Source organism: Drosophila ananassae, chromosome 2R (assembly GCF_017639315.1).
Source record: "Drosophila ananassae strain 14024-0371.13 chromosome 2R, ASM1763931v2, whole genome shotgun sequence".
Taxonomy (NCBI): domain Eukaryota; kingdom Metazoa; phylum Arthropoda; class Insecta; order Diptera; family Drosophilidae; genus Drosophila; species Drosophila ananassae.
Window position 1 is genome coordinate 25,668,800 of NC_057928.1, and position 23,344 is coordinate 25,692,143.

General features: G+C 46.3%; 5 protein-coding genes across 13 annotated transcripts in view; 1 reads left to right on the forward strand and 4 right to left on the reverse strand.

Moving 5' to 3' along the window:
• Positions 1 to 3,227: 3,227 nt before the first annotated feature.
• LOC6507442 (brachyurin) lies at positions 3,228 to 5,348 on the forward strand. The gene has a single exon (XM_001955978.4). The coding sequence runs from the start codon at positions 4,242 to 4,244 to the stop codon at positions 5,076 to 5,078; it is 837 nt and encodes a 278-aa protein (XP_001956014.1). The 5' UTR covers positions 3,228 to 4,241; the 3' UTR covers positions 5,079 to 5,348.
• A 1,251-nt stretch (positions 5,349 to 6,599) lies between these two features.
• On the reverse strand, positions 6,600 to 10,554 carry LOC6507622 (adenylate kinase isoenzyme 1). 2 transcript variants are annotated; one of them, XM_001955977.4, is made up of 5 exons: positions 9,915 to 10,307; positions 8,265 to 8,351; positions 7,894 to 8,016; positions 6,998 to 7,375; positions 6,600 to 6,941 (listed from the first exon to the last, which is right to left on the reverse strand). In XM_001955977.4, the coding sequence occupies exons 1-5, from the start codon at positions 9,915 to 9,917 to the stop codon at positions 6,840 to 6,842; spliced, it is 693 nt and encodes a 230-aa protein (XP_001956013.2). In that variant the 5' UTR covers positions 9,918 to 10,307; the 3' UTR covers positions 6,600 to 6,839. The 2 variants fall into 2 exon arrangements, with proteins under 2 accessions (XP_001956013.2, XP_014765363.1); XM_014909877.3 differs by lacking the exon at positions 8,265 to 8,351 and having other exon boundaries at positions 9,915 to 10,554.
• Positions 9,933 to 11,229, reverse strand: LOC123256973 (adenylate kinase isoenzyme 1-like). Its single transcript, XM_044714822.1, has 4 exons — positions 11,076 to 11,229; positions 10,900 to 11,019; positions 10,703 to 10,845; positions 9,933 to 10,648 (listed from the first exon to the last, which is right to left on the reverse strand). The coding sequence occupies exons 1-4, from the start codon at positions 11,076 to 11,078 to the stop codon at positions 10,351 to 10,353; spliced, it is 564 nt and encodes a 187-aa protein (XP_044570757.1). The 5' UTR covers positions 11,079 to 11,229; the 3' UTR covers positions 9,933 to 10,350.
• On the reverse strand, positions 11,180 to 12,689 carry LOC6507621. The gene is made up of 4 exons (XM_001955976.4): positions 12,583 to 12,689; positions 12,415 to 12,530; positions 12,163 to 12,350; positions 11,180 to 12,101 (listed from the first exon to the last, which is right to left on the reverse strand). The coding sequence occupies exons 1-4, from the start codon at positions 12,657 to 12,659 to the stop codon at positions 11,301 to 11,303; spliced, it is 1,182 nt and encodes a 393-aa protein (XP_001956012.3). The 5' UTR covers positions 12,660 to 12,689; the 3' UTR covers positions 11,180 to 11,300.
• Positions 12,690 to 12,839: 150 nt separating this feature from the next.
• The window catches only part of LOC6507619 (palmitoyltransferase app), a 51,692-nt gene continuing 41,187 nt past the window's right edge, over positions 12,840 to 23,344 (reverse strand). For 5 of the 8 annotated variants that reach the window (XM_044714818.1, XM_044714816.1, XM_044714817.1 and 2 more), the window contains exons 5-11: positions 22,045 to 22,205; positions 21,247 to 21,431; positions 20,051 to 20,162; positions 19,804 to 19,958; positions 19,559 to 19,680; positions 19,298 to 19,499; positions 15,434 to 19,008 (exon numbers count right to left, since the gene is read on the reverse strand). In XM_044714818.1, coding sequence (XP_044570753.1) covers positions 17,881 to 19,008; positions 19,298 to 19,499; positions 19,559 to 19,680; positions 19,804 to 19,958; positions 20,051 to 20,162; positions 21,247 to 21,431; positions 22,045 to 22,205 — 2,065 coding nt within the window. In that variant the 3' untranslated portion in view covers positions 15,434 to 17,880. Of the gene's footprint in view, positions 14,561 to 15,433; positions 19,009 to 19,297; positions 19,500 to 19,558; positions 19,681 to 19,803; positions 19,959 to 20,050; positions 20,163 to 21,246; positions 21,432 to 22,044; positions 22,206 to 23,344 lie in introns of those variants that run through there. The other 3 variants (XM_014909876.3, XM_014909875.3, XM_044714820.1) reach the window with 3 other exon arrangements.

Here is a 23,344-nt window from a genome sequence, read left to right on the forward strand (position 1 = left end):
TAACTTTACATTTTTGACATCTTAATACTCTATCCTCGACGTTTATTGAACCCATTTAAAGCCAGGTAGACATACACTTAGGAAGCATGATATTGGCATTATAACCAATTTTTGAATCGTTTTTTCGATCCATATTATTGAGGCTGTTGTTCTCGTCCGTTCTAATCGTTCTAATTTATATGCAAATTCGTATGGCTTATTAATGTCGAGACAGTTAATTTATAATTAATTATTTCGGCGCCAATAAGCTGTTCGGTGTTCGATTCGTGGCAGCATAATTCACATTAGGCCAAGCTAAGATAGACGCATAAATTCCAAAACATCCGAAATTCCCAGTATCCCATTAAAGCCCAGAACCTTGTTTTGGGCGTGTTTGAAAGGCGGTTTTCCAGCTTGATCAACTCCTTATCTGTGGGCAAAACATATCAAGTTTTATAATCGACTCGAGCTGCGCTTCATTTCTGAGCCAGCATATTAATGTCATGCAAATTTAATTTGACAACTTGACGTATTATGCGAATTTGGTATGGGATTCCAATCCAAACGATTAGTTTTGACGACTTTCTTAGCTTGAGTTTTGGGAATACTTTTGATAGGCGGTTGCACGTGTTTTCAGGGAATTCCAGAGCTGTCGGAACTGCAGCGAGAACTGGTTTTGAAACCGCTCGACTAGCTATAGAGCTATAATATATCTCCGATAAAATTCCGTCTGGCACCGCAAAGTTTCTTTGCACTTTGACTGGCGGCTATCAAGCGATCATCTTTCTTTTTTATATCTTTTTTTTCTTCTCCCGACTAATGATAAATGCTTCTGATGAATTTTAGCGAATTTTGTTTGCTACACAGTCATGGCCCAGTTGGATTTTTTTTGTATTTTTTATGGGAATTCCCAGCTGCCATAAATTTCTTCTAAGCGGCTCTTTCTTTTTTATTTATTTTGTTTGCTGTTCCCCATCGAGATTCGCATTCTGTGGTGGGGACCAACCGGATCTACTGTATGTAGTTTGTCCGAGAAACACAACGTTTAAGCAAGCCCTGTCAGCCCAGATTCCCGGCTCCCAGGGTTTGGAGCTGGAACTTTTACTGCTGCCCGCGAAAAGTGGTGGGGCGACTACTGGTTCTACGCCGTTGCATATTAAAAGCTCATTTCGCCGACACATTAATTAAATCTGTAAGCACCGTACAAAACAAATGGTGTTAGTTGACGTCAACGAACGATCCGTATTGCTACGTCGATCTTGGTCAATGCACTCGGAGTGCCTACGCTTGGGATCTGCTGCTTTCTAGCCGGAGAAGTCTTCGGATTCGGAATTCCGTCAAGGTCAGCTACTTTCTCGAGCAAGGCAAGCCACTTTTGTTTTTGGCGCCAGAGTTGCGAGCCGCTGAACTTTATGATCAGCCGAAAAAAACAACCATTTTTGGGTGTTCCCGGGCTCTCATTTGCATCAATTTACATCTCGGATTCCCGGTCGCGAAATTTAAATTTTAATTGCCAAATAAATCTCACCGGTTTTTGGCATTTGCTGGCGGAAAATGAAATATGCATTCAGTCGGGGGACACTAAAACTCAAATTGGCCCGCAAAAGCTCAAACGAAAGAGTTTTATTGGCCACTCAACCAGTTCTATAAAGTTTGACGATGTGCTGAAAACTAATTGGAGATTACCTCCCGCCACCTGTCCAGCCGATAAAATAGAGACTCCTCCCAGAACGGGAAGTCATAGTTATATGACCCGCGCGTGGTGTTTCAGATGCCCCAGGGGGCCATTTCTCGTGTAGGGTAGGATCGTGTAGGGTAGAGCAAGTGCTTCGCACCTTCGTGCCCAATTAACTTTGTTAATATTTGCGTATTTATAAACTTTAGCCTGTCAATGGGAAGTGTAAACATTTAGCTTCTGTGAGAAATTCTCGAGGGGGGAATTAATAACCGATTGGCACGTGAAATGGCTGCTGCACTCCATACCCCCCTAACACTTAGGACTTCATTGGCGTACTGGAATTCGGACAGCCGAGCCGAAAAACAAAGTCATTGGCGGGGTGTTTTTACAATTCGGTTGCTAATTAAGTAAATAAAATTAATGCGATCGCCGAGCTCCGTTGTTTTCATTAACAAATCACCAGCCTGGCGCCAAGCAAATAAACTCCCATTTTAAATATTTGTGTTTTCATTGGACTAACAACTTTGTGTTTTTTGGGGAATTTTTGCGAAGGAAAATCTAAAAATCTAAGCCGAGAAGAAGAAACCAGAGCCACCGAGGAGAACAATAACATTGATTGAGTCAGCATTGTTGTGATTTGGATCTGGAACGCAATCTACATATTAATATGTTTATATAAAATATTAAAAAAAAAAAACACAGACAGGGAACTTGATTCATCGCAGTTCCCCTAAATTTCGCTCTGAATTAGCAACATTTTTTGACTTTGAGGCGTAAATTAATAGCTGATTAATACGCATTCTTCTGGCGCCACTAAACAAAACAAATATACGAAAATAAGATATAAAAAGCATTAAAGCTTAAGAAAAATCTTAGGCCAATTCCTTTTGTACCATAAGGGGCGGATACACGAATCGTTATGGGTGTTGCCCCCTGAAATCGATGGTGAACTAAAAAAACCCCGGGGACCCTCCGGCATTTCCTCCTTTCCATTAAGGGGCAAAGATCCACAATTTTAAAAGCCCAAAATTACCCATAAGTCGTTATCCTTCGATCCTTATCAGCTCCTTCCAGTTTTCAAAAAATTTTATGGCTTTCTTCAGATAGTATCTAAAGATGTTGAATAGGATTAGGCAGCGTTTTGTTAATATTTATTAATAATTAATATTTAAATTTTATATTCGAAAACTAATTGTCTAATTGCCATTGTGGATCCTGTACCACCGGATACAGCATCAATCTGGATTAACCTCTCCTTCATCACCTGGTGTGCACCTTCCAGGCGGTGGAGGACATTTGACTTCGCAGGAGCTTCAAAGGACATAATATTAGCACCACTTCCAAGACAATTACCTCCAAGACCATCAATCTATACATTTATTTGCCATCTTGTAAATAGTAAACTTTGTTTTTGAGCAAAAATTAAACCATGAAAAATTATGTTCCCATTTTCATAATTTTGTGATGCGAAAATACGTATAACTCGGCTAATACTTGGATGATCCTAAAATGTTCTACCTTCCCTATCTCAGAATTTAAATTACTACCATATTCAATCATAACCTGGCAACACAAATTTTGACCCATTTTTCAAAAATTTTTAAGGGGTGACATCATGATTTTTGTCAAAAATCGGGACCTTTTTTTTTGAGTAATATTTTGGATCCTTGGATGCAGATCGAATGGTATTCCGTTTTTGAATCGATTGCGAAATAGTTTACATATTCTCTATAAAGTTAGTAAAAATCTTCAGAATTGGAAGATTGGAAAAGATACACATGTACATATGTGTTTCAACCGCTCGGATTCATGCAATAAAGATGCGCAAAAGCAAACTTTAAAAAAATTCCACCTTTTCAGTTTCAGAATGAAACATTTCCAAAGGAAAACGACAAACACAAAACAAGTCTACTAATCAGAATTCCGAGATGCCAAGTATATACATAATTAAAAATGTATTTGTCACCCCGAAAAATTCACTTCACCGGAGAGGGGCCGAAACTCCAGCCTGGTAGAGAATACCTGTTCTATTGTCTCGCATCTCGATTTTCTTCAGCCCCAAAATATTTATGAATTTCTGAGCGAGAGCCCATAATTCTCAGAATCCTGTTCGTTTTTCAGCTAAAGCACCCAGCGATGAAATGTGATATTTTGGGAATGACGATGCAATCGCAACAAACAACCGAAATCTACTTCCGTTTCCCATTTAAATGTGAACTTTCTTTGGCCCCTGCGATAGCGGGGCGGGAAAAATACGCCGCAAGCGAAATTTTACGACTTGTTTGCTGTCATAACAAGTGGCTACCGGAGACGAGATGATACGGGTCCGGAGAGAGATCTGGTATCATGGATCAGGTATTGGAGAGGCAACCGGCGAAATATTTTTTGGCTGAGCGCGAGCGGGGCCGTATAAAAAATCGCGGCTGTCGTCAGAATGAATTTAGATTGAAGCGAGCGTTCGTAGCAGACAGAACTCAAAGATACAGAGATACAAAGATACAAAGACAAAAAGTTAGAACCCGAAAAAGTGACTCAATTTGAATACCCGCCCAGTGACAAGTGCAACAAAAACCAAACAAACACCATGCGCGGCAACAGCATACCCCACGTTCTGGGAATGGGACTCCTTCTTCTGACTATTGCCTGCCTCCTGCCCACTCCCACAGAGAGCTACGCCATCGGCCAGTCAAAGTTCGGGCGGATCGAGAAGTTCCCCTACCAGGTGATGCTCATCGGCAAGCAGCTGTGGCGCAAGCGCATTCTTTGCGGCGGAACCCTGCTGGACAGGCGCTGGGTCCTCACCGCCGGACACTGCACCATGGGGGTGACCCACTTCGACGTGTACCTGGGCACCAAGAGCGTGGAGGACACCGAGCAGCTGGGAGGACTGGTGCTGCGCTCCAACAAGTTCATTGTCCACGAGAGATTCAACCCGGAGACGGCGGCCAACGACATCGCCCTGGTGAAGCTGCCCCGGGACATTGCATTCACCGCCAGGATACAGCCCGCCGCGCTGCCCACGAGATTCCGGCACGACCAGTTCGCGGGGCTAAGTGTGGTGGCCAGCGGCTGGGGCGCCATGGTGGAGATGACAAACTCCGACTCGATGCAGTACACCGAACTGAAGGTCATCTCGAATGCGGAGTGTGCCCAGGAGTACGACGTGGTCACCTCCGGGGTGATCTGTGCCAAGGGCCTGAAGGACGAAACAGTGTGCACGGGCGACTCCGGCGGTCCACTGGTGCTCAAGGACACTCAGATGGTGGTCGGCATCACCAGCTTCGGGCCCGCCGACGGATGCGAAACGAACATCCCGGGCGGCTTCACCCGAGTAACCCACTACCTGGACTGGATCGAGAGCAAGATTGGGGGGCAGCGCCACCACCAGCACCATCCCTACGGCTCTGATAACCTCATCTAAAATGGGACAACCTCCGCCCCAGGGCCTTTCGACTGAATCTCTAGCTTTCCACCCGGGAAGCAGTTCTCCAATCTTGTGATATACCTCTCATTGAACAGTTGTACATTGTTTTTAGCCATAAATATTTAAACATCTATATTTATTTTTTAGTTTTAAGACTATGACAAAATCGAAATGCCGGACAGAGCGGCAAGAAAACAAAAAGAAAGCACCGAATGCAAAATATAAAGAAATTGTATACGAAATAAAAAGCAAAAATAACAAATAATAGCACTAAACCTGATTCGGCTTTTCTGTTCAGTCTGTTTAGTCATGCTGATTTTTGAGTGGACCTGTGGAATTCCCGCATCTCGGATCTGAAATCTGAATCTGATCTCGACCTGCGATAATCGCTCGATAAAAACTTTTACGTCGTCGTCGAGTGATAATTTCTGAACGGTAAACTGCTTCGCTACTTTGTTTTTGGCCAAGATCAGTGGGCCTTTCTGTCATATTTTTTAACATAATTTTCAAAAAGTGGGGGACCAGAAGCTGCCCACCACCCTCCAGCCCCCTTTCACAAACCACTAACTTTACATAATATTCATATAGTGTTGACTTTACACTCGACGCGACTCGAAGATCTCCAAGAACTCGAACCCACTCCAGTTCGGCGGAGATGACGCTCGACGCTGTCCCACTTGGTATTTAGTTCCGTGATGGACGACGATTCTATTTCTACCAGTTTTGCTGCGAACTTCTGCGAGCCCCAGAGAGGTGGCCCCAGATTTTCTTTCGCCTTTTGTTGGCCGGCTTGAATTGTGTCAGATCTATTTTGCCTCTTGGCCGAGGCCAGTGACGCAGGCTTTCGCCCCAAGACTCCGAGCTGAATCCGATATCTTCTTAATGTCCGAGAACAATCCAATGCTCGACAGCTGGTTGTCGATCAATAACTGGATGACTCGCTCCGCTTCAAATTCGCCATCTACGCCATATAATTTATTATGACTGGAGCAGTTAATCGGGTGCAACTTGTTGATGCTTCGATTAGACCAGAGATATATTCGAAGATTTTCGAAAGCAGCCCATTAAACTCGCAAATAGTTCAGGTCTGTTTCGTCAAAACAAAATCGTTGCATAAATTCAAGATCACAGTGGGGAGTTCAGTGGGGTGTAAAGCCCTCTGAAATGAAGATATTCAGTTCGTTCTAGTTCCCTCCCACCACATCTCAATATGGCCAAAAGCAAACTGGTTCACTGAACTAAACGAGCTTGTAGTTTTCAGCCATAAATCACGAGGCTCTCACCGCCGCCGTCAAGGCAATGTTCGAATGTTTTCCTTTCGAGCACACACGCGCCCTTGGGGCTTTCAATTAGCTCTTGAATGATTAGCCAGTCCTAAATCGTGCCTCGACCAGATTTGCATTATTAAAACAATTAATCGCCACTCGCAGACTCTTCAATTACAGCAATTATTCAATTAATTTATATAAACAGCTTGTAAGTTCCCAGCCAAGTGCCAGGCCAACAACAAATTCCAAGTTGGACGGAGAGAACATTTATTCCATTGTAAGTGTAAATTTATTTAAAGCACTAGATGAATATTGCTTGCCATAGATTTTGGGAAAACGCCATCCAGCTGGTTAACATTACATAGATTTAGGACTAATTTATTTGGTGTTTCGCTTTCATTGTGCTCGGCTTTGAGATTTGCGCTAATAAGTGCATACAAATTTTGGTTGCGTTGCTAACTTTGGTACCAGTTTCCTCGCCATCCAGCTATTAGCACTGGGCGGCCACCTGCTTGGCCTTCTTCTTCAGCACGCAGTCGATGGCCTGGCAGACCTCCAAGAAGATGTCGTCCACGTCGCGCTCGGCGTTGATCTGTTCATGGGAATACTTGAGAATAGGTGTCGAAAAGAGTATTCCAAGGGACTCACCGTCAGGGTCTTTTCGTTATACAGTTCCAGGATGTCGTTAGTGTTGTTCTTGAAGGTCTTCAGGCGTTGCCTAATGGTCTTTTCGTTGTCGTCGGCCCTCTGGACCGCTGCGGCAGCGGCGCGGGCCATGATGCGCTTCAGCATGGTCTCCTCCGAGCAGTCGAAGTACAGCGCCAGGTCTGCGGGAGCCACGCGGATCTCGAACTCAACGCCCTGGTTTTTCTCCCTGGGATAGCCGTCGATGAGGAAGCCCTTGGAGTTGCCCTTGGACCGCACGATGGCGTCGTTCAGGAGCGAGAGGACCTCCTCGTTGGACACCAGCCCTCCGCTGGCCATGATCGCCTGCAACTTGCGACCCTTGTCCGATCCGGAAGCCACCTGAAAGTTGGAAATCAGAGACGATAAATGTTTTATTAAACTGATAAGGTTGTGGGAGATAAGATCAGTGTTCTAAGATAAAATAAATAATAGTTTTTAATTAAAAACAAATATAGTTTCATAAACATTTCTTTGGCAATAGTGTACTACAAAGATTTACTTTTATGATTATTTGTTTATAGAAAAATGGCCACAATTTATGCCCATTATAACAATAATTCAAGACCCAATTATTATTTGTTTGCATTATAATCGTAAAAATTTCATTTGAAACCATTTCGGTCTCTCCAGGAACAATAATGTAGTGTAATACTCAATTAGATATTAAATATTTTACGCCTGCGCCATTACTCGAAGTGTCTTACACATTCCCCTGGAATTTGTAGGACAAACAAGCCACAAATTTGGCTTCTAATTCAAAGGCTAATATGGTTCTTTTACGCTTCAGTTTTCTCGCCCTGGCAAATCAAGCATGGGGCCGGGTGATAAATCTCCTCCAGTATTTCGGGCCAAATTACCTCATTGCGCAGCAGATCTCCGCTGCTCAGATGTGTGAATCCGTATTTTTCCACGATTTTGGCGCACTGCGTGCCCTTGCCGCAGCCGGGTCCGCCCAAGATCCAGATGATGGGAATATCAGTCTGCAAAAGGGGAGACAGAACCAGGTTAGTACAGTCACAACACAGAAGGCCAATAAACATTCGCAGCCGGGGTTAGCCGGAGTTAGTGGTTCACTGAGACGCAAGCTTAGTCGGGTTAGGGCGGGAGGAGTTTTGATTTCTATGTTCGAAGGTCTAAAATTGGTGGTGTAGAAGCAGCGGCCAGACAGAACATGCCATATACATCGAGTAATACACCGGGGACATCCATCGACTTGGGGGCTACTTACAGCGGCTCCTTGCGCCCTACGGAGCTCCTCGGCCTTGAGCTTCTGTTCGGCCTCCTTCTTCATGGCCATTTGGTGACACATAAATAACTACACAATCGAGACAGTTGTTTGGGGATGGTTAGATATCTCTGAGTTATAGTGTTATTGAACTATATTCGAGATGATGTTGTTTGCTCATGGATTAGTATGTAGTTATTAGTATTCTGGGCAACTTGCCAGCTCGAAAATGTGGGCTATGTAATAGAAGATCTTACGTTGGCCGTGACTTTGATCTTGAACCCCAATCACTGGCCCACAGCTCCCATTGTGGAGCCCATTTTAATCAATCCAATTAGCACCTCATCCCCCCAGCGGCAATGGTACAAAATCTCAATTACTATAAACAATAGAAACGCGCCACGCTCTGGCATATATAGATGTGTTCTATATAGCAGTATATATATCACAGCCCCCGCCGGATTCTTCCTGTTCCGCATTGTCGCACCCAGAGAAATTTCGGGGGGAAATACAAAATAATACAAGCAGACAAACAAAATGAATGAATTTTGGCAGCTCGATAATACGCAGGTTGTTTCAATAGCACCTTTGCTTCAAGTATATTTAGTCTGTTTTCAGATGCCCCATCGACGGTCTCTGGCTGGCTTTTCTCTCAGCACATTTCCACGCATCCGCCTAATCGTTGCGTGCGAGAATTTATGATTCCCGAGCATCATTTACGTAATTGGGTGATATATTCAAAGTAGTTCAGTGACTTCTCAATGTCATTTCCAAGGCTGGGACCTTGCCAGGGTCGCGGTCCTCAATAATTCATACGGGAGACCACCGCCAGATGTCCATTTTCCCGAGTAGTTAGTTTTAATAATAGTTAATAGTAAGCCACAACACATGCGTTCTTCTCAAACGGAACTGGAAAACTAATTTGCTTTTAGCGGGAGGCTCGGATTTAAATTCGGATTGGGGCTTGATCTTTCTCTTATAAGCCTTTGTGGGGGCTTCTTTGTTTTGACAATTTAATAATGCGACACGACGCGACGGCTCTTAGCCAAAACCGGCATGACTGTCTAGTTCGGGTAGCGCCAATAAACACATTTTAACTGTCCGTCGATCTGGCGACGAAGACCGCTCCAACTGGCTAATGAATCAAGCCCCGCCAGAAATTCCTGTGTGTCGGGGCGAAGTGGTCATAAATTTATGCAAATCGGGGATTTTGACGTCAAAATTCGCCGGTTGCTTGGAATGTGAAATTCGGTTTAGAGCCATTTGAGTTGCTAATTTGTTGGTCGGGTTGTTTTGCGGGATTTTGCCTGGAATTTCACAGACGCGTAATCATCGGATTTATACCAGAACCGCTTGGGGAGCTCTGTAAACACGAACAGCTGACGGGAGCTTGAGCCCGCAGCTAGCTACCCCACGTCCCCCCAAGAGCATCTCACGGCAAGGTCAAGTGCGGGGCTCGAGTGGCTCAAGGTCGCGGGGTTCTAATTTGGAGAAATAGAGCGTACTCGCGGCCGCACTGCCAGTGAAATTGAATCAATGCGAAACTAACCCAGTGACTAATAAAAATAAATTAAGCAAGTAATCAAAGCAAAAACAAAGGAAAGGAAAACTAAGCACAAATCACAGCAACAGCAGCACGCAACACACACTCACCATGATGATGTATACTAGGTGTATTCGCTGCTTCTGCGGGCCGTTGGATGAAGGAATTGCGCGATTTTCCGTCCGCGAGATGTTGTGCTCGATTTTTCGCAAGTGGCCAAAACAAATCCGTTTTTTCCACCACCGCCGTGCTCCGTGCCGAGTGCTGCGTCTGTTGAGAGTGACTCGGAATCCGAATCTGAATCGGACTCGATGTATCTGAATCTGAATGAAAAGGCTTTCGCTCCGGAACGCTTTGGTTCGGACGGTTTCGGCTAACGGTTTCAGTACGCGCGGCGCTGCGCAGCTCAAGCTTTGGCGCAAAGCTTTTCGCTTTCGGACCGAGCAAGCTTTCGGATTTTGCTCCCCTTTTGAATATGTTCAGTGAGAAGCTTTCCACTGGGACTCCCACTTGATTTAAATGTCTAAGGTCTCCAAGGAGACGAATCTATCGACCGATTTGGATCTTCTTGCGATTCTTCACCAGACCGTCCATGTGCTCGGCTATCACATCGAAAATTTTGTCGGGCTCCTCCTCGCCATTCACTTGCAGGGTAACCCGGGCGTAGTTCTTTAGAATTGGCTGGGTGGAGCCCCTGTGCTCGGCCACACTAACCCTACCGACCGAGCCTGCTCTGGAAGTGCGCCGACTGGTTATGTCGTCTTGCACATCCAGGGAAATGATCATGTCCGGGGGCCCCAAGCGCTGCTCTAGGACTTTAGCTTCTTGCAAGTTGCTGGGGTAACTGGGGATACAAACCATATTTTAAATGCAAAAATTAACACTCCAGTTAACCTACCCATCAATAACGAGTCCCTGAAGTCCTCCTCGATTACCCATCACTTCCTTTTCGATTAGGGGAAGCATTTCTGCCAGGGGAACTTCTTGTCCTCCTAAGCGCATCTCTTGGAACTTCTTTCCAGCTGGCGTATGGGTGTCGATCTGTGTACGGACCAGGGGTAACCTTAGATGCATAAACTACCGGATTCAGCTCACCTCCTTGTCAACCAGGAAGATCGGATCAATGTGCTTAAAGCCGTATTTCTGGGCTATTTTCTCCGACTGCGTCCCCTTCCCGCTGCAGGGAGCCCCAATCACCCAAACTATTGGGGTGCTCTGTAAGACATATTTCATAAATACCTGTGCAGAACTGCGTATAATTATAATCTCACCATGGCCAGGCGCTAATGAAGCGTATAAATTTTGATTTGGAAACCAAATATATTTTTGAAAAGGTGCCGAAATGCTTTTTGATAGATATAGCATGCTCATTTACTGATTTGCTGATGATTGCTCTCTTTTCCTGATAGACATAATCGTTTTCTTAAGTTCACATGGTTTCCAAATAATCACACCTCCAATTTATGGACGGAAAACATCCGCCAGATCGACCATCATCAGCTAATAAAGTACAAGAAGGCCTGAATCTGTTTCGATTCGCTAACGGATATGACGAGCAATTGTGCGTTGTTAACGTGTTGTTGACTTTGGATCGTGAAGATCTCATCGTGGGTGGGAAACGCCGCCTGGGGTGGTAGGATGATCACGTTAAAAGTTGGGCCCTTTGGGGATCGCTTCTTGAAGCCCTCGTTATGGAGGTGCAAGTCAAAGATAATCTGGAGCGAAGAGTCTGGAGGACTGTTATCCATTGAGTAGTTTTTGGTATCCAACCTAACAATATCGAATTTTTGAAAGATCTCTTGGAACTTTCCATAGGGAGATTCCATTTGCAGCTGGTCTACTAGACTGGTGCCTGCGAAAACAACTCTTCCCCTTTTAGTGGCTGATTGGCCCTTTGACTCCGATTGCGCCCTGCGTTTTCGTGTGTCAAAGTGGAAACCCGATGCTTTTTCTGGGCCTGGTTCCAAGGGGGATTGGTTTTTCTGTCCTATAATAAGCTGCTTGAGGTCCTCCATTCGCTTTTCTGCAGCTGTGAAGAGAGGGGATTCCTTGATCTTCGACGGTACTGGCTTATTGCCAAGTTTCTCCTTCAGCACAGCCCAGACGCAGTCAGCACTGGTGATTGGAACTGGTGCCTCTTGGACAGCTTGATGCCGCACAACTATATAGCCAGCTCGGGACAGGGCAGAGTACACCAGGTAATGGGTAAACCTTTCACTCTCCGATTCGCCAAGGAGTAGGACGTAAGCTTGCTCTATGGAAACTATGGTTCCACAATACTCCAGCTGAAGGCGACCCTGAAAATGACTTTATATTAGTTGGGTTGTCACACTCAAGCAGCGTATGGTATTAACCCACCACCTCGAGCAGGAACAAGGCCTCGTAGTACTCCAAAAACAGTTTACCCTGCTTGCTGTGGCCGAAGTTTTCAAACTTTCCATCCTTGCGAAGGACCTCTGCAACTTGTTGATCCTTATTCCAGGTCGCTAAAGCTCTCCCCGCCAGCCTTTCGATACGGGGAACCGATAGCTGGGCTCTGAGAGCGTCTGCAAAGGAATTAACATACCTTAATATGGAATTGTTACTCATTTAATTAATACTTCAGTTTACCTAGCGCCCCGTGCAGTTCTTGGAGTTCGGCCGCGCTACCCTCATTTTGTGTACGCTTTAGGCCGCCAGCAGGCACCTCAAAATCCTTGTGTCGCAGCTCTATAAGCTCCTCAGGACTAAAAGGATTAACAATTAATAAAATTCTACAATGTTTTGTTAGAAAACTACCTTAAATATGAAGTTTTAGGCTGAATTTCTACAACTTCCGCCGGGTCCATGTCTGTGAGTATATCGGTTAAGCTCATCCAAATATATCGATAGCCTAAGCTTTTTTTCGTGAGGCGGGAATTCTGACCGATTTCATATAAACAGTTGGCAGTCCTGATTTCCTTAGCAGTTAAGTTGTGGGCGCCAAATTCAAAAACAACAAATAGTGGAAAATAACTTTTTAAACATCATAGATCAAAAATAAAACATGTCCCACCTTGCGTCTCTATTTATAAATCTTTATTCTTTGTATAATTGTAGTTTTGTTAGTTTCGCATAACATACGCTTAACATTTTTGCTCTTTGCATGCAATTGGAGCTTGTTGAAATCTCGAACTCGTTTTAATTGATGTCATATAACATTTTACACCTTGAAAATACACTTAACGTTAGATTTATGAACATTTAATACACCACATTGTTGCTTTCCTTTAACTCGTATGCTGTTAACATTTCCGTTCATTTAGCATTTGCCTAATTCAATTATTTTCCATTTTCAACTTCACGTATATTGCAGGATATTTCTAGTTGGCTCTCTTTGTTTTGCGAACTGTTACATTAAAGTTTAATGATTAAACTCTGAACAACGGAAACGGAACACACGCTTCGCTGTTGTAAAAACTTAAATACAAAAATTATACACTATAACTAACCATACAACTTATAACTTATTTATATGTATGTTCGCGTCGCCCATGTGTTTTGTATAAACAGTTCTCATCTCCATAGTATTTGTCGCTTCGCTTGGCTCCTCTACCTCCTGTGCCTCTCTATTCATTTTATATTTTGTCCTCGATTTAATGCCATTAAATTGTTAACATTGTTCACCACATTTGTATAATACATGTGTACACATATATACGTAAATGCTTTAGTTATTACCATCTACATATATATATATATTTATAATTTTATATCTTTCTATCTGATTTGAATGCGCAACGCGTTAAGGTAATATTTTATCTGCCTGCTGATAGGTTTACCACCCCGATCCACCTCCTCACCGCACGGAAATAAACGGATAGCGGGTAAAAACAGTCCGGGAGAAATAAAAGCCTACGCTCGAAAGGATTACATTTATATCTACTCCTACATATGTACAGGACCGCTCAGACTATGGGTAGGTTCGAGGACGTGGAGCCCGGCTTGCCGCCCTTCACCAGGCACGACTGCGAGTTGTTGCCCATACTGCTCCCGTCCAGGCTGTCCAGGTCCAGGGCGGTGTCTATCATGGTGGTGTCGTGCAGCATCCGCAGCCTCTCCGCCGACTTCACCTGCTCGGCTCCGTCGCCGTGCGACTTCCGCTGGGCGTGGGTGGAGGCCACGAAGGAGGCGCTCACCGGATCGTCCAGATCGAGATCGTCGCAGAGGAGCGTGGACGACAGGACATTGTTGGCCGGATCCCGCTGCTGGTTCTGCTGCTGCTGTCGTTCGTCAATGACGTTGGAGTAGACATGGAGATTGGCATCTGCCGGGGGAGCCGGCACATTGATGTACATGCTCTCCGTTTTCCCGGAAATGGCAGCCGCCAGCAGGGCTGCCCCGGCGGAGGGTTTGCCGTTGCCGTTGGAGGTGGCCGCACCCTCTCCGGCCACTGGGGCACTGCTGTTGACCAGCGCCGCCTCGAAGTCCGCGTCGAAGAGGTTGCTGTAGCTTCCGCTGCGGTTACGCATTTCGCGGGCCTTGCTGGAGGCAATCGCGGCCACGGCGGCCACCACTTCCGGACTGCCCACCACGACCACGTCCGGGTCGTCCAGCTCGTCCTCGCTGCTGGCCGTGACCAGCTGGTTCTCGTAGCTCTGCTCCTGGCGCTGTTTGTGGTGGCGATGGTGGCGGTACTGGCGCGCCTGGGTGGCCGTCTGCTGGGTGTACGCCGGAATGTCCATCTGGGCCAGGGGGATCTCGTTGTCCACCAGCTGAGCTAGACTATTGGAATTACCTGTGCGAGGAGAGAGAGGCGGATTAGTGGATTGCAGTGAATTCGGTTTGCTGTATGTTTAATTAATGCAATGTAAATTATTCAACTGCTCATTACAACAAATTTGCCAACTAATTTAAAATTCGAATTTCAATTTGGAGCATTTCTATCTTGTGGTTGGAATGCTCGCTTTGATGATTCGTTTTCGTTTTGTTTTTGTTTGAGTTTGGCTGTTCGGTGGTTGAATGAAATAAAAACTATCTGAATATGCAAATTAATAAACAAATGCTGGAAAAGAGGGCGCAAATTAAATCTGTAATTTAATTAAAAGTAGGCTTGTCGCTTCGGACACATACACGTGTAATTGAATCGCTAACATCGCTGCATGTCCAGCTCCTTCCGGACATGGGTGGCTATGGGTATGGGATGTTCCGATGGGCATGGGTATGGGTATGGGGGAAATCAACTTAATTGGAAACTCATCAGTTAAGCTCTTAAACCAATAAAGCAACAATAACAGCCGGAGCGGCCGGCTGACAAAATAAAGACCCAAAATAGACGGTAATTAATGGAATTCGGTGTCGGGTGCCAATTGAACAATTTAAAGCATGCTTTCAAAGTGTCGTGATCACAATTAGTAGAAGATGGTTGCCAATAAAAAATAGCTAAATACCATATTAAACGATGTCGTTGGGGTGTGTGTTCATTGGGTGGGAGTGTGTTTGTTTTTCTTTTGATGGGCAAAATAAGGATATTTGGCAGCTACTCAATCATAAGCTCGTGTAAACTCAAATGAAAACTCCAAAGCGTTGGTCTAATTTCTGGGTATTTCGGTTATTTCGTGTACAATATACAACAATAAAATGTTTTGGCATTACGAGAGAGAGAACTCACCCAATTAAGGCTTAAAATGCATTTTTACTCTAGTCTTAAGCGGCCCTCGACAACTTTCGCTCAATTGCAGTTTAGTTTTGGTCATTTTTGAGTTTGTGGTTTAGTTAGTTTCGCAAAGGGGTTGTGTTCGTATGTGTTTTGTTAGTTTTCCACACAGTCAGTTGAAAGATATAGAAAGAGTTTCACATTAGTGTGCGATAAATCAAGAGGTTGTAGGTCTAAATCGGGGCAAAATCAAACTAAAAGTGGGCGGAAGAAGCTTCTAGCCCTTGGGCCTCCTTGCCGTGGCGGCAAGTGTGTTCGGGGTGGTGGTTCGGGGTTATGCATATATTTGAATGATTCCAATAATAGTCCAGGATCGCGAACGCAAGTAGGTCTCGCGCCCTGCCTGAAACATCGGGTTAGTTCTTACATATTACAGTTACAGATCTGATGACGATCCCCTAACATTCTCATACAGATCAGATCAATTTTGAACATACGCTAGAGTACACTTTATTGCCCAACATTTAACCATACATATTGTGTATATATAAGTATATAAATTGCTTTTGCATCTTTGCTTAACACTCGCTTACATGTTCATATATATAATATATAATGTATACTTTCAACTACCTATTCAATAACCTCGCGCCAATGCAATTTAACCATAAAAGGAACTCATAATATTGTTAATGCTCAAGATTTAAAGCCTTGGATATTCTTTAAGCTGGCTTATTACCTAATACGCTTCACGATTTTCACCTCCCCCCAAAAATCTTCCATCTTCCGTCTTCTGTCTGAGAAATGTTTGTTCGGTTTTGTTCTTCAACTATTACAACTAGGTATAAATATTCAATTTCGTTTCAATTTCAATAACGCATTCATTTATTGCTAATTATTTGCAGCAGTCACTTGGCAATGTTCCAATATTCCACGGTTAAGACATATTCTGAATTCTGTGTTCTGTATTCGATCCTTATAGATTCAATATTGCAACAATATTTTATGTATTCCGTTTAGTAGTTAAAAACGACTCCTTAACACCGATACAAAGTTTATCAAATTCTTATTGAATTGCATCATGTTTGGTTTTACGTTTACATTTAATTTTAATTTAAATTTTCATTGTAAAAATGAAAAAAGTCCTAACAAAATGTTGCTTTGATAAATGGCAGTTACTTTGGCTCATTAAGTGTTTGCTAATTTCCCGTGATCTCTAATTGCTTCTAATCTATGTAGCTCGGTTCGGCTGAAACCTTCCGGCTGACAAAACAATTCCCAACTAAATCTCCAAGTGACTGCGATCTTCAGAGGCCACTCAGCCGGAGGGAATCTCACAGGATTCCCCAACAGAAAGTAACAACGGAAAACTTAAGCGTACTACTACGAGGCGAAAAGATCAAACAACATGCTTGGTTGGGGATGTTGGTTTACTGGTTACTGGTTTTTGGTTTTTGGTTTCTGGTTAGTAGGTTGCTTGGTTGGTTAGTCGGTTGGTTCACTTTTTGGAGGTGGCGGCGCTGGGACGTAGACCAAGGTGGATACACATATACATGGGTTACTTAACGGCCCCGGCGCCGAGGCTCCCCTGTTGCCGTTGGCAAGCGATCGGAATGCCTGCCTTGGCAGCAGAAGAGATCCGGCGCACCTAGCCTGGGAAACAGGTGCTATATAAACGCAAAAGTTTCTATGAACCAAGTTTTTTTTGGGGCAAGTTCAGGTGGGCAGGGGCAGGGGCAGGGGCTGGAGCAGGGGCTGGGGCAAACATTCAAACAAAAATTATACAATTTCGACATCTACAAACGGGTGCAAACATAAATTCCAAATAGCAGTTACTTTCCAACTAACATCTAAGCGCATCACCTAAGCGTGGAAGCCAAGTGCCTCAATCAGACTGTGATAGATTCCCTCAAAGTTAGAATCAAGGCTGCAAACTTTTCGTTGTTCTCCAGTTGTTCGCAAAAGCCAATATTTTGGGTTCCAGGTTTCTGGGTTACAGGCTCAACTGAACAGAGAAGCAATTGTTATCCCGATTTTAAATGCCACACTGCACACAATCGATTCTATATGCTAAATTTCACCAATTCGCACAACAATAATTATTCTAATTGGCCTAGATTAAGCGTCCGATAAAGTAAATTAATTGCTTTTGAAATGATTAAAAACACATTCCGAACCACTGAATATAGGTTCAATTCAAACAGCTTTTGCAGCCCTGATTGTAAGGCAAGTCCTAAACTCGGATAGTAGAATTGAAACAATTTTAATGGGACTTCCTCGGAGCAGAGGTCCTAAATCAAATCCTTGCCTTAGCAGAAGCTTGGAAGCAGTAGGAAATGGGCTGGCTGAAGCCCCACCTTATGTACAGCGCCTAACAACCCATCGAGGAGTAACAGGAAACGGAAACGGAGCAGACGGCGGCTCCCAGAGCTACGGACAGAGCTACGGCTACGGACTGCGTACTATGACGAGTCGCTGCCCGCCGCATCCTCGATGATCGAATTGAGATCGATGTTGAACGAGTACTCGTAGAGATTCGAGTAGCGGTCGCGCTCCTTCCACGGCGACCGGTGATTCATATAAAGATTTCGTTTACTAACACGAAAGATCTGGCTGTCCTTGATCGACTGATCGTCGTCGCAGGGTTCACCGCCACCGCCAAAGTCGCACTCGCGAATGGTGAGCCGGTTGGTCGGAGACTTCAGCTCGAACATCACCTCCTGGTGCTTGTAGGGCTTCCGCATGGGCAGCGGCTGGTAGCCGGCGATGTTGACCTTCTGCGAGTCCACCGACTGGGTCGACTGGCGGCGCATGGCGCGCCCCTGCTTCGGGAACGGGTAGTTGCGCATCAGGTTGGAGTCCGTGCTGCGTTGCGGGGAGTAGTACTTGAAGTCCGTGGGTGCCGGCGGCTGGGGCGCCGAGGTGTGGATGGTGGTCAGAGTGCTGTTGCTGGCCGAGACGGCTCCGCTGCCCTGCAGCTGCAGCGTCGACGGTCGTCGCGGCGCCAGCGGCGGGGGAGCCGTTGCTAAGGAGGCGGACACCGAAGTGGGTGCTGTCGTGGACGAGGAGGACCCTCCTCCTCCGCCGCCGCCCCCACTGGCGCCGGAAGCCACGGCCGCTGCGGCTGCTGCCACGCTGCCAATGGCGGTGGTCTGCTGGGCGTGCACGTGGTGGTGCAGTAGCGGCAGCGGCGAGTGGCGCACATCGTCGTACGACGGCGTCAGCGGCAGGTGCAGCGAGCGCTTCAGGTTCAGCCGGTAGGAGGAGGAGGTGGCCGGCGAGCGGAGCAGCGAGGGGGAGTGCGGCCCCACGCCGGACCCCTCGTGCTGCTGCTGCTGCATTTGCAGCTCGGCGGCCACCAGCTGCTGCTTGAGATGGTGGTGCTGCTTGAGCTGCTTGTGCTTGTTGGCCTTGAACTGGTGCTGGGCGCTGGCGGGCAGCAGGGTCTGGAGGGAGCAGCGCTGCTGGTGCTGCTTGCGGGACTTACCGTTTTGGACGAGGTCGTAGCTGGGCGGCGGATGCTCGAAGCCGTTCCCATGGCCGTTGGCGGCACCTCCATTGCCCTCCATTGTCGAGGAGGAGGGATTGGACTGGTCGTTGGTTTCGTGGTTCGTGTGATTGTGGTGTTGTGTATTGTTGTAGTAGTTGGAGTAGTAGTAGTAGTAGTTACCAAAAAGAACATTGCATAGAACACAAAAAGAAGAAATTGAAAATACAGATATGTCAAAATGATGTGCACAAAAGTTCATCGTAAGATCGTAAGAGATTCGATTAATAAGGAGATCAAGCAAGCAGAGTGCCCAGACATTTAGATTTCTTTTGAGGTGAAAGGGTGCGCTTGGGTTAGGTCGGTGTGGCTCTCGGGACTCGGCGACTTACCTCGTCGTAGAAGCGCGGCTTCAGCTCCGCGCCCCCGATGCTGATGCCTCCGCCGGCACCCCCGATCCCACCCGCCCCGCCGCCCATCATGGGCTGCGAGGTGGTGACCATGTGCGAGGCACTCAGCACGTCGCTCAGGGCGTGCCGCGGGCTCGACTGGTGCTGCATCTGCTGGATGAACTCGTCGGTGGCGATGCCGCGTCTGCAGAGAATCCGATAGATACTTTTGGTCTGGCCTCTTGGGACTCTCAAGCTACTCACCTGTCGATCAGCGAGGGTGTCATGGGTCCGCACAGGATGTGACAGCAGTTCAGGCAGATGTTGCCCCGCGAATAGGGATTCTGGGTGCGGGGACCGCCTTTGGAGGAGAAGGATCCCTTGAGCTGTTCAGGAGAGAAAGAGGATTACTAGAACAGTGGTCTAGATTTCTAGACAATCGAAGTACGGAAGTCTCGCCGGAATGGAAGGTATTACTTCTCATGCCATCTTATAATCCATATACTCACATCCTCGTTGGTTGTCTGATCGCTCGTCGTCAGATAGGTGTGGAAGCCGGCCAGGCCGATCACGGACCATATCGAGAAGAAGCAAATAAACACAACAATCACAGTGAAGGGCGCCTTCTTGATTACTTCGAAGACCTCCTGCTCGGTTTTCATCACTGGGGGTGGGCGGTGTGGGCGGCACAAAAAGGAAGACAAGAAAGCTATAACTCATCCTAGACAGATTTGGGGCACTTGGCGCTCTACTCACATAAAACTAAATGCGTCACAGAGCACGAGAATATAAATACAGCTAAAAATGCCAATGAGACTAGAAACAAATAAAAGAACCGATAGTTCCGCTTTCCCACGCAGTTTCCCACCTGCAAGTGAAAAGAGAGACAGTCGTTAACGCCTTTATGTGACCATAAAGGAGGAAGCCAGCCCGGAAATAAAGTCAGTTAACAAATCTTTGTTCCCCCCTAACATAATAAGGTTAATTGCATTTCCACCCAATGTGTGGCAACACGGACATAACGACCCCAAAATGCCTTCATTCCGCCCACCATCCAAAAACCCTTTCAAAACCGCCCGAGCAGTCAAAAAAAATAAGGACCAAGACGACCTTGAAGCCGCCAGCTGAGATTGGGTGGTGCTTTCGCTCCTTCGGGGTTTAAATTACGGCCAAGCTCAAGTAAATGAAAAAGGACGATGGCAAAGGCATGACAGTACCACTGAAAGGAGGCGACTTTCTTGATGACTAGGCAGCGAGGATAATGCTCTATGTTTTTATGTTCAGAGGAAGTTATCACTCCAGTTTTCGTATAGGCTCTAGTATAGAATATATTCCAAGTTAGTTGACCCTCTTATAGTCTAACCATCTGCAGGATGTCAGTGATTAGTTAAGCCTAAAATGACTCCTAAGCCAAAGATCCGGCCAGGATAAGAGTATGTGTCAGTATAGTGTTTTTCAGTCCTGGTGCTGCCTTTTCTTGTTGCATCAGCGCGTGGCTCGAGGGGAATCCTCTCTTCGAAAAATAAAAAAAAAGTGGAAAAAATATAGAAAGCCGGGAAAGGGAAAAGGATTGCTGGGAGTCCGAGTGCGCTTTTTTGAACGTGACGTGCGGCTGGCTGGGCTGAAATTATTTTTGCTAAAAAATTAGCAACCTCAGCGGTTGCCGCTGGAATTGGGTTAAAGTCAGCTCGCCCAACAAGCTGCAAGCTACAGGCGGCAGGTTGCAAGTTTGGTTTTTGTGGCCCACTTTCCGCCGCCGCCTCCGCCTAATGCGGTGCGCTCGGCTCAATGTCATCCACTTTGGAGGATGGTTGGATGGATGGATGGATGGCTGGATGGGTGATGGGCATTGGGGACATGCCACCGAGTGACTGTTGGGAAGTGATTAAAATTGCGCTAACGAGGTGCCGCCTCCTCGCAGTCAAGGACCCGAACCCGGCCAGGATACTCACCCAGGGACAGTGGTGATCGAATCGGTCCACGCAGTTGTCGCACAGACTGCAGTGCGAGGCCCTCGGCGGCCGGAAGATTTTGCACGTGAAGCAGTATTTCAGCTTGACCGTCTGTCCTTTGACGAGGACCTCCTTGGTCCTCGGCGGCGGTCGATATGTGGGGCTGTTCAGCGAGTTTGGCACCTCTGTTGAGTTGAAACCAGAGCCGCAGTAGCCACAGGAGCCACATGAGCCGCAGAGGAAGTGCAGCATCAGCATCGGCATTAGCAGGATCGACAGGACGATGGCGGCAGCGTTGTTGACATGGCGGAGGAGGGAGAGAGCAAAAGTTTTCTCATTTTAAATATTTTATACAAAGGCAACAACAGCAACTCATTAGTGAGCGTTCGCTTTGATGATTTTTATGCGGATATGAAATTTTTTTCGCCAGCGCATTTTATTCTATACTTTCTTTTTCATTCTATGCCATGGCACGCTCATTACTTTTTACGTTACGTGTTCCTCAGCGTTTTCCCACCACCCGGAGCCACCCAACCGCCGACCCACCGAGCTACCCAGCCACACACAAACTTAATGAAGTGAAAACAAATATATACGAATGGCTGGTGTGGCTGTGTGTTTGCGGGGGCGGCTGTTTGTCTGGGGGTGTGGCATCACGCAGAGGAGCCAAATGAGAACGAGAAGGATATTCGCGTTCTCAGGCAACAGGCAGCGACCTTGGCCACATTTCCTTTCCCTTTTCCTTTCGGGTGTGCCAGTGGAAATGGAAGTGGACCAGGGCCTGCAAGGATAACGTACCAATTTGCTTTTCGATATAGGCGGCCTCGTCGTTGGAGGCTCGCGGTATGACGCCGGGATCCGTGAAGGTTGTGCGCAGCAAGGAACTCATGGTGAAGAAGTAGAGAATCGCTCCCACAATGGGAATGACCGGATTGATGCGCTCCGCCAGGAATGGGCAGCTGAAATAGAGGGAGGGGACATCATTAATATAATGGGTTCTGTCATTCTGGCAACATCTTGCCTTGATTTCGTTTCCATACTGTTTCCAATAAGTTACTGTTTCCTAATGAAATGGTTGACCTAACTTTGTGTGAATAAGTCCCACTACACTTTCGATTCATGGGCTTGCAATTAGCGACTTAGCGCCCCGTACTTGACTGCGATTGAGACCTAATTCCCCACATCAAGGGCTCGCCATGGATCCCGCATGCATGGTCGCATGGTGAGCTGCAAACGTCCCCTGTGATTTGGCAGTGCCCCAAATGTGGGTGCTCGGACCTCCCAGTCCCCCGCATGAATGCAAGTCCCAGAGGGCTGTCAGCGGCGAGGGAGGCCCCGGCCGGCATTGTTACTTAATGCCCGATGCGTGCCAGCGATTTGTGAATAGCCGGAGCATCCATCCTGCATTCAGCTTCCAACTTTCACTCGCTGTCAAATCACAAAGGACCCGAAGAGCTCAGTGACAATTATGTGTGACAAGTCCCTGGGCGGCGGTCGGACGGCCGGGCGGATGGGCATATAGGCATCATTATTTCGGGGACCAGTCGCCAGAACCGACCGAAAATAGTTAAATACATTTGTCATGACAACACCGAAGCCGCTTCCCCCTGCCTGTTCCCCTTGGGCTGGCCCCGGAGCCAGGGCTTAAATGGGAATGCATTCAAAAAATGCTTTTCAGCATTCAGCTGGCAAATCGCTGACAATGCCATAGAAATGGAAAATAGAAATAGAAATGGGAAGGGAAAAGCGGGCCCCGAGTGCATTGTGCTACCTTTTAGCGATTTGCATTGCCGGGGAGCGTCGAACGAAACGAAACACAATTTGAGTTTCCCACACATCCCCGGGCAGCCTACAGATAAAGAATCTCTGGAATACAGAACCGAAATTGAGGAGATTTGATTACCTTTCTGGAGTTTAAAAAGTACAGGGAATTCCCTGAATTTTTGCATCCAAAAAGCAGCACTCTTGAATATATTTTTGTTGAAAATAACGCTGAATTTCGGCCTGTGCATGGCGGAGGATGTGTGCGAAATATTTCCAGGAATAACTGTGCGAACACTCAAAGGCATTGCAGATATTGTAATGCCCATCTATAGCG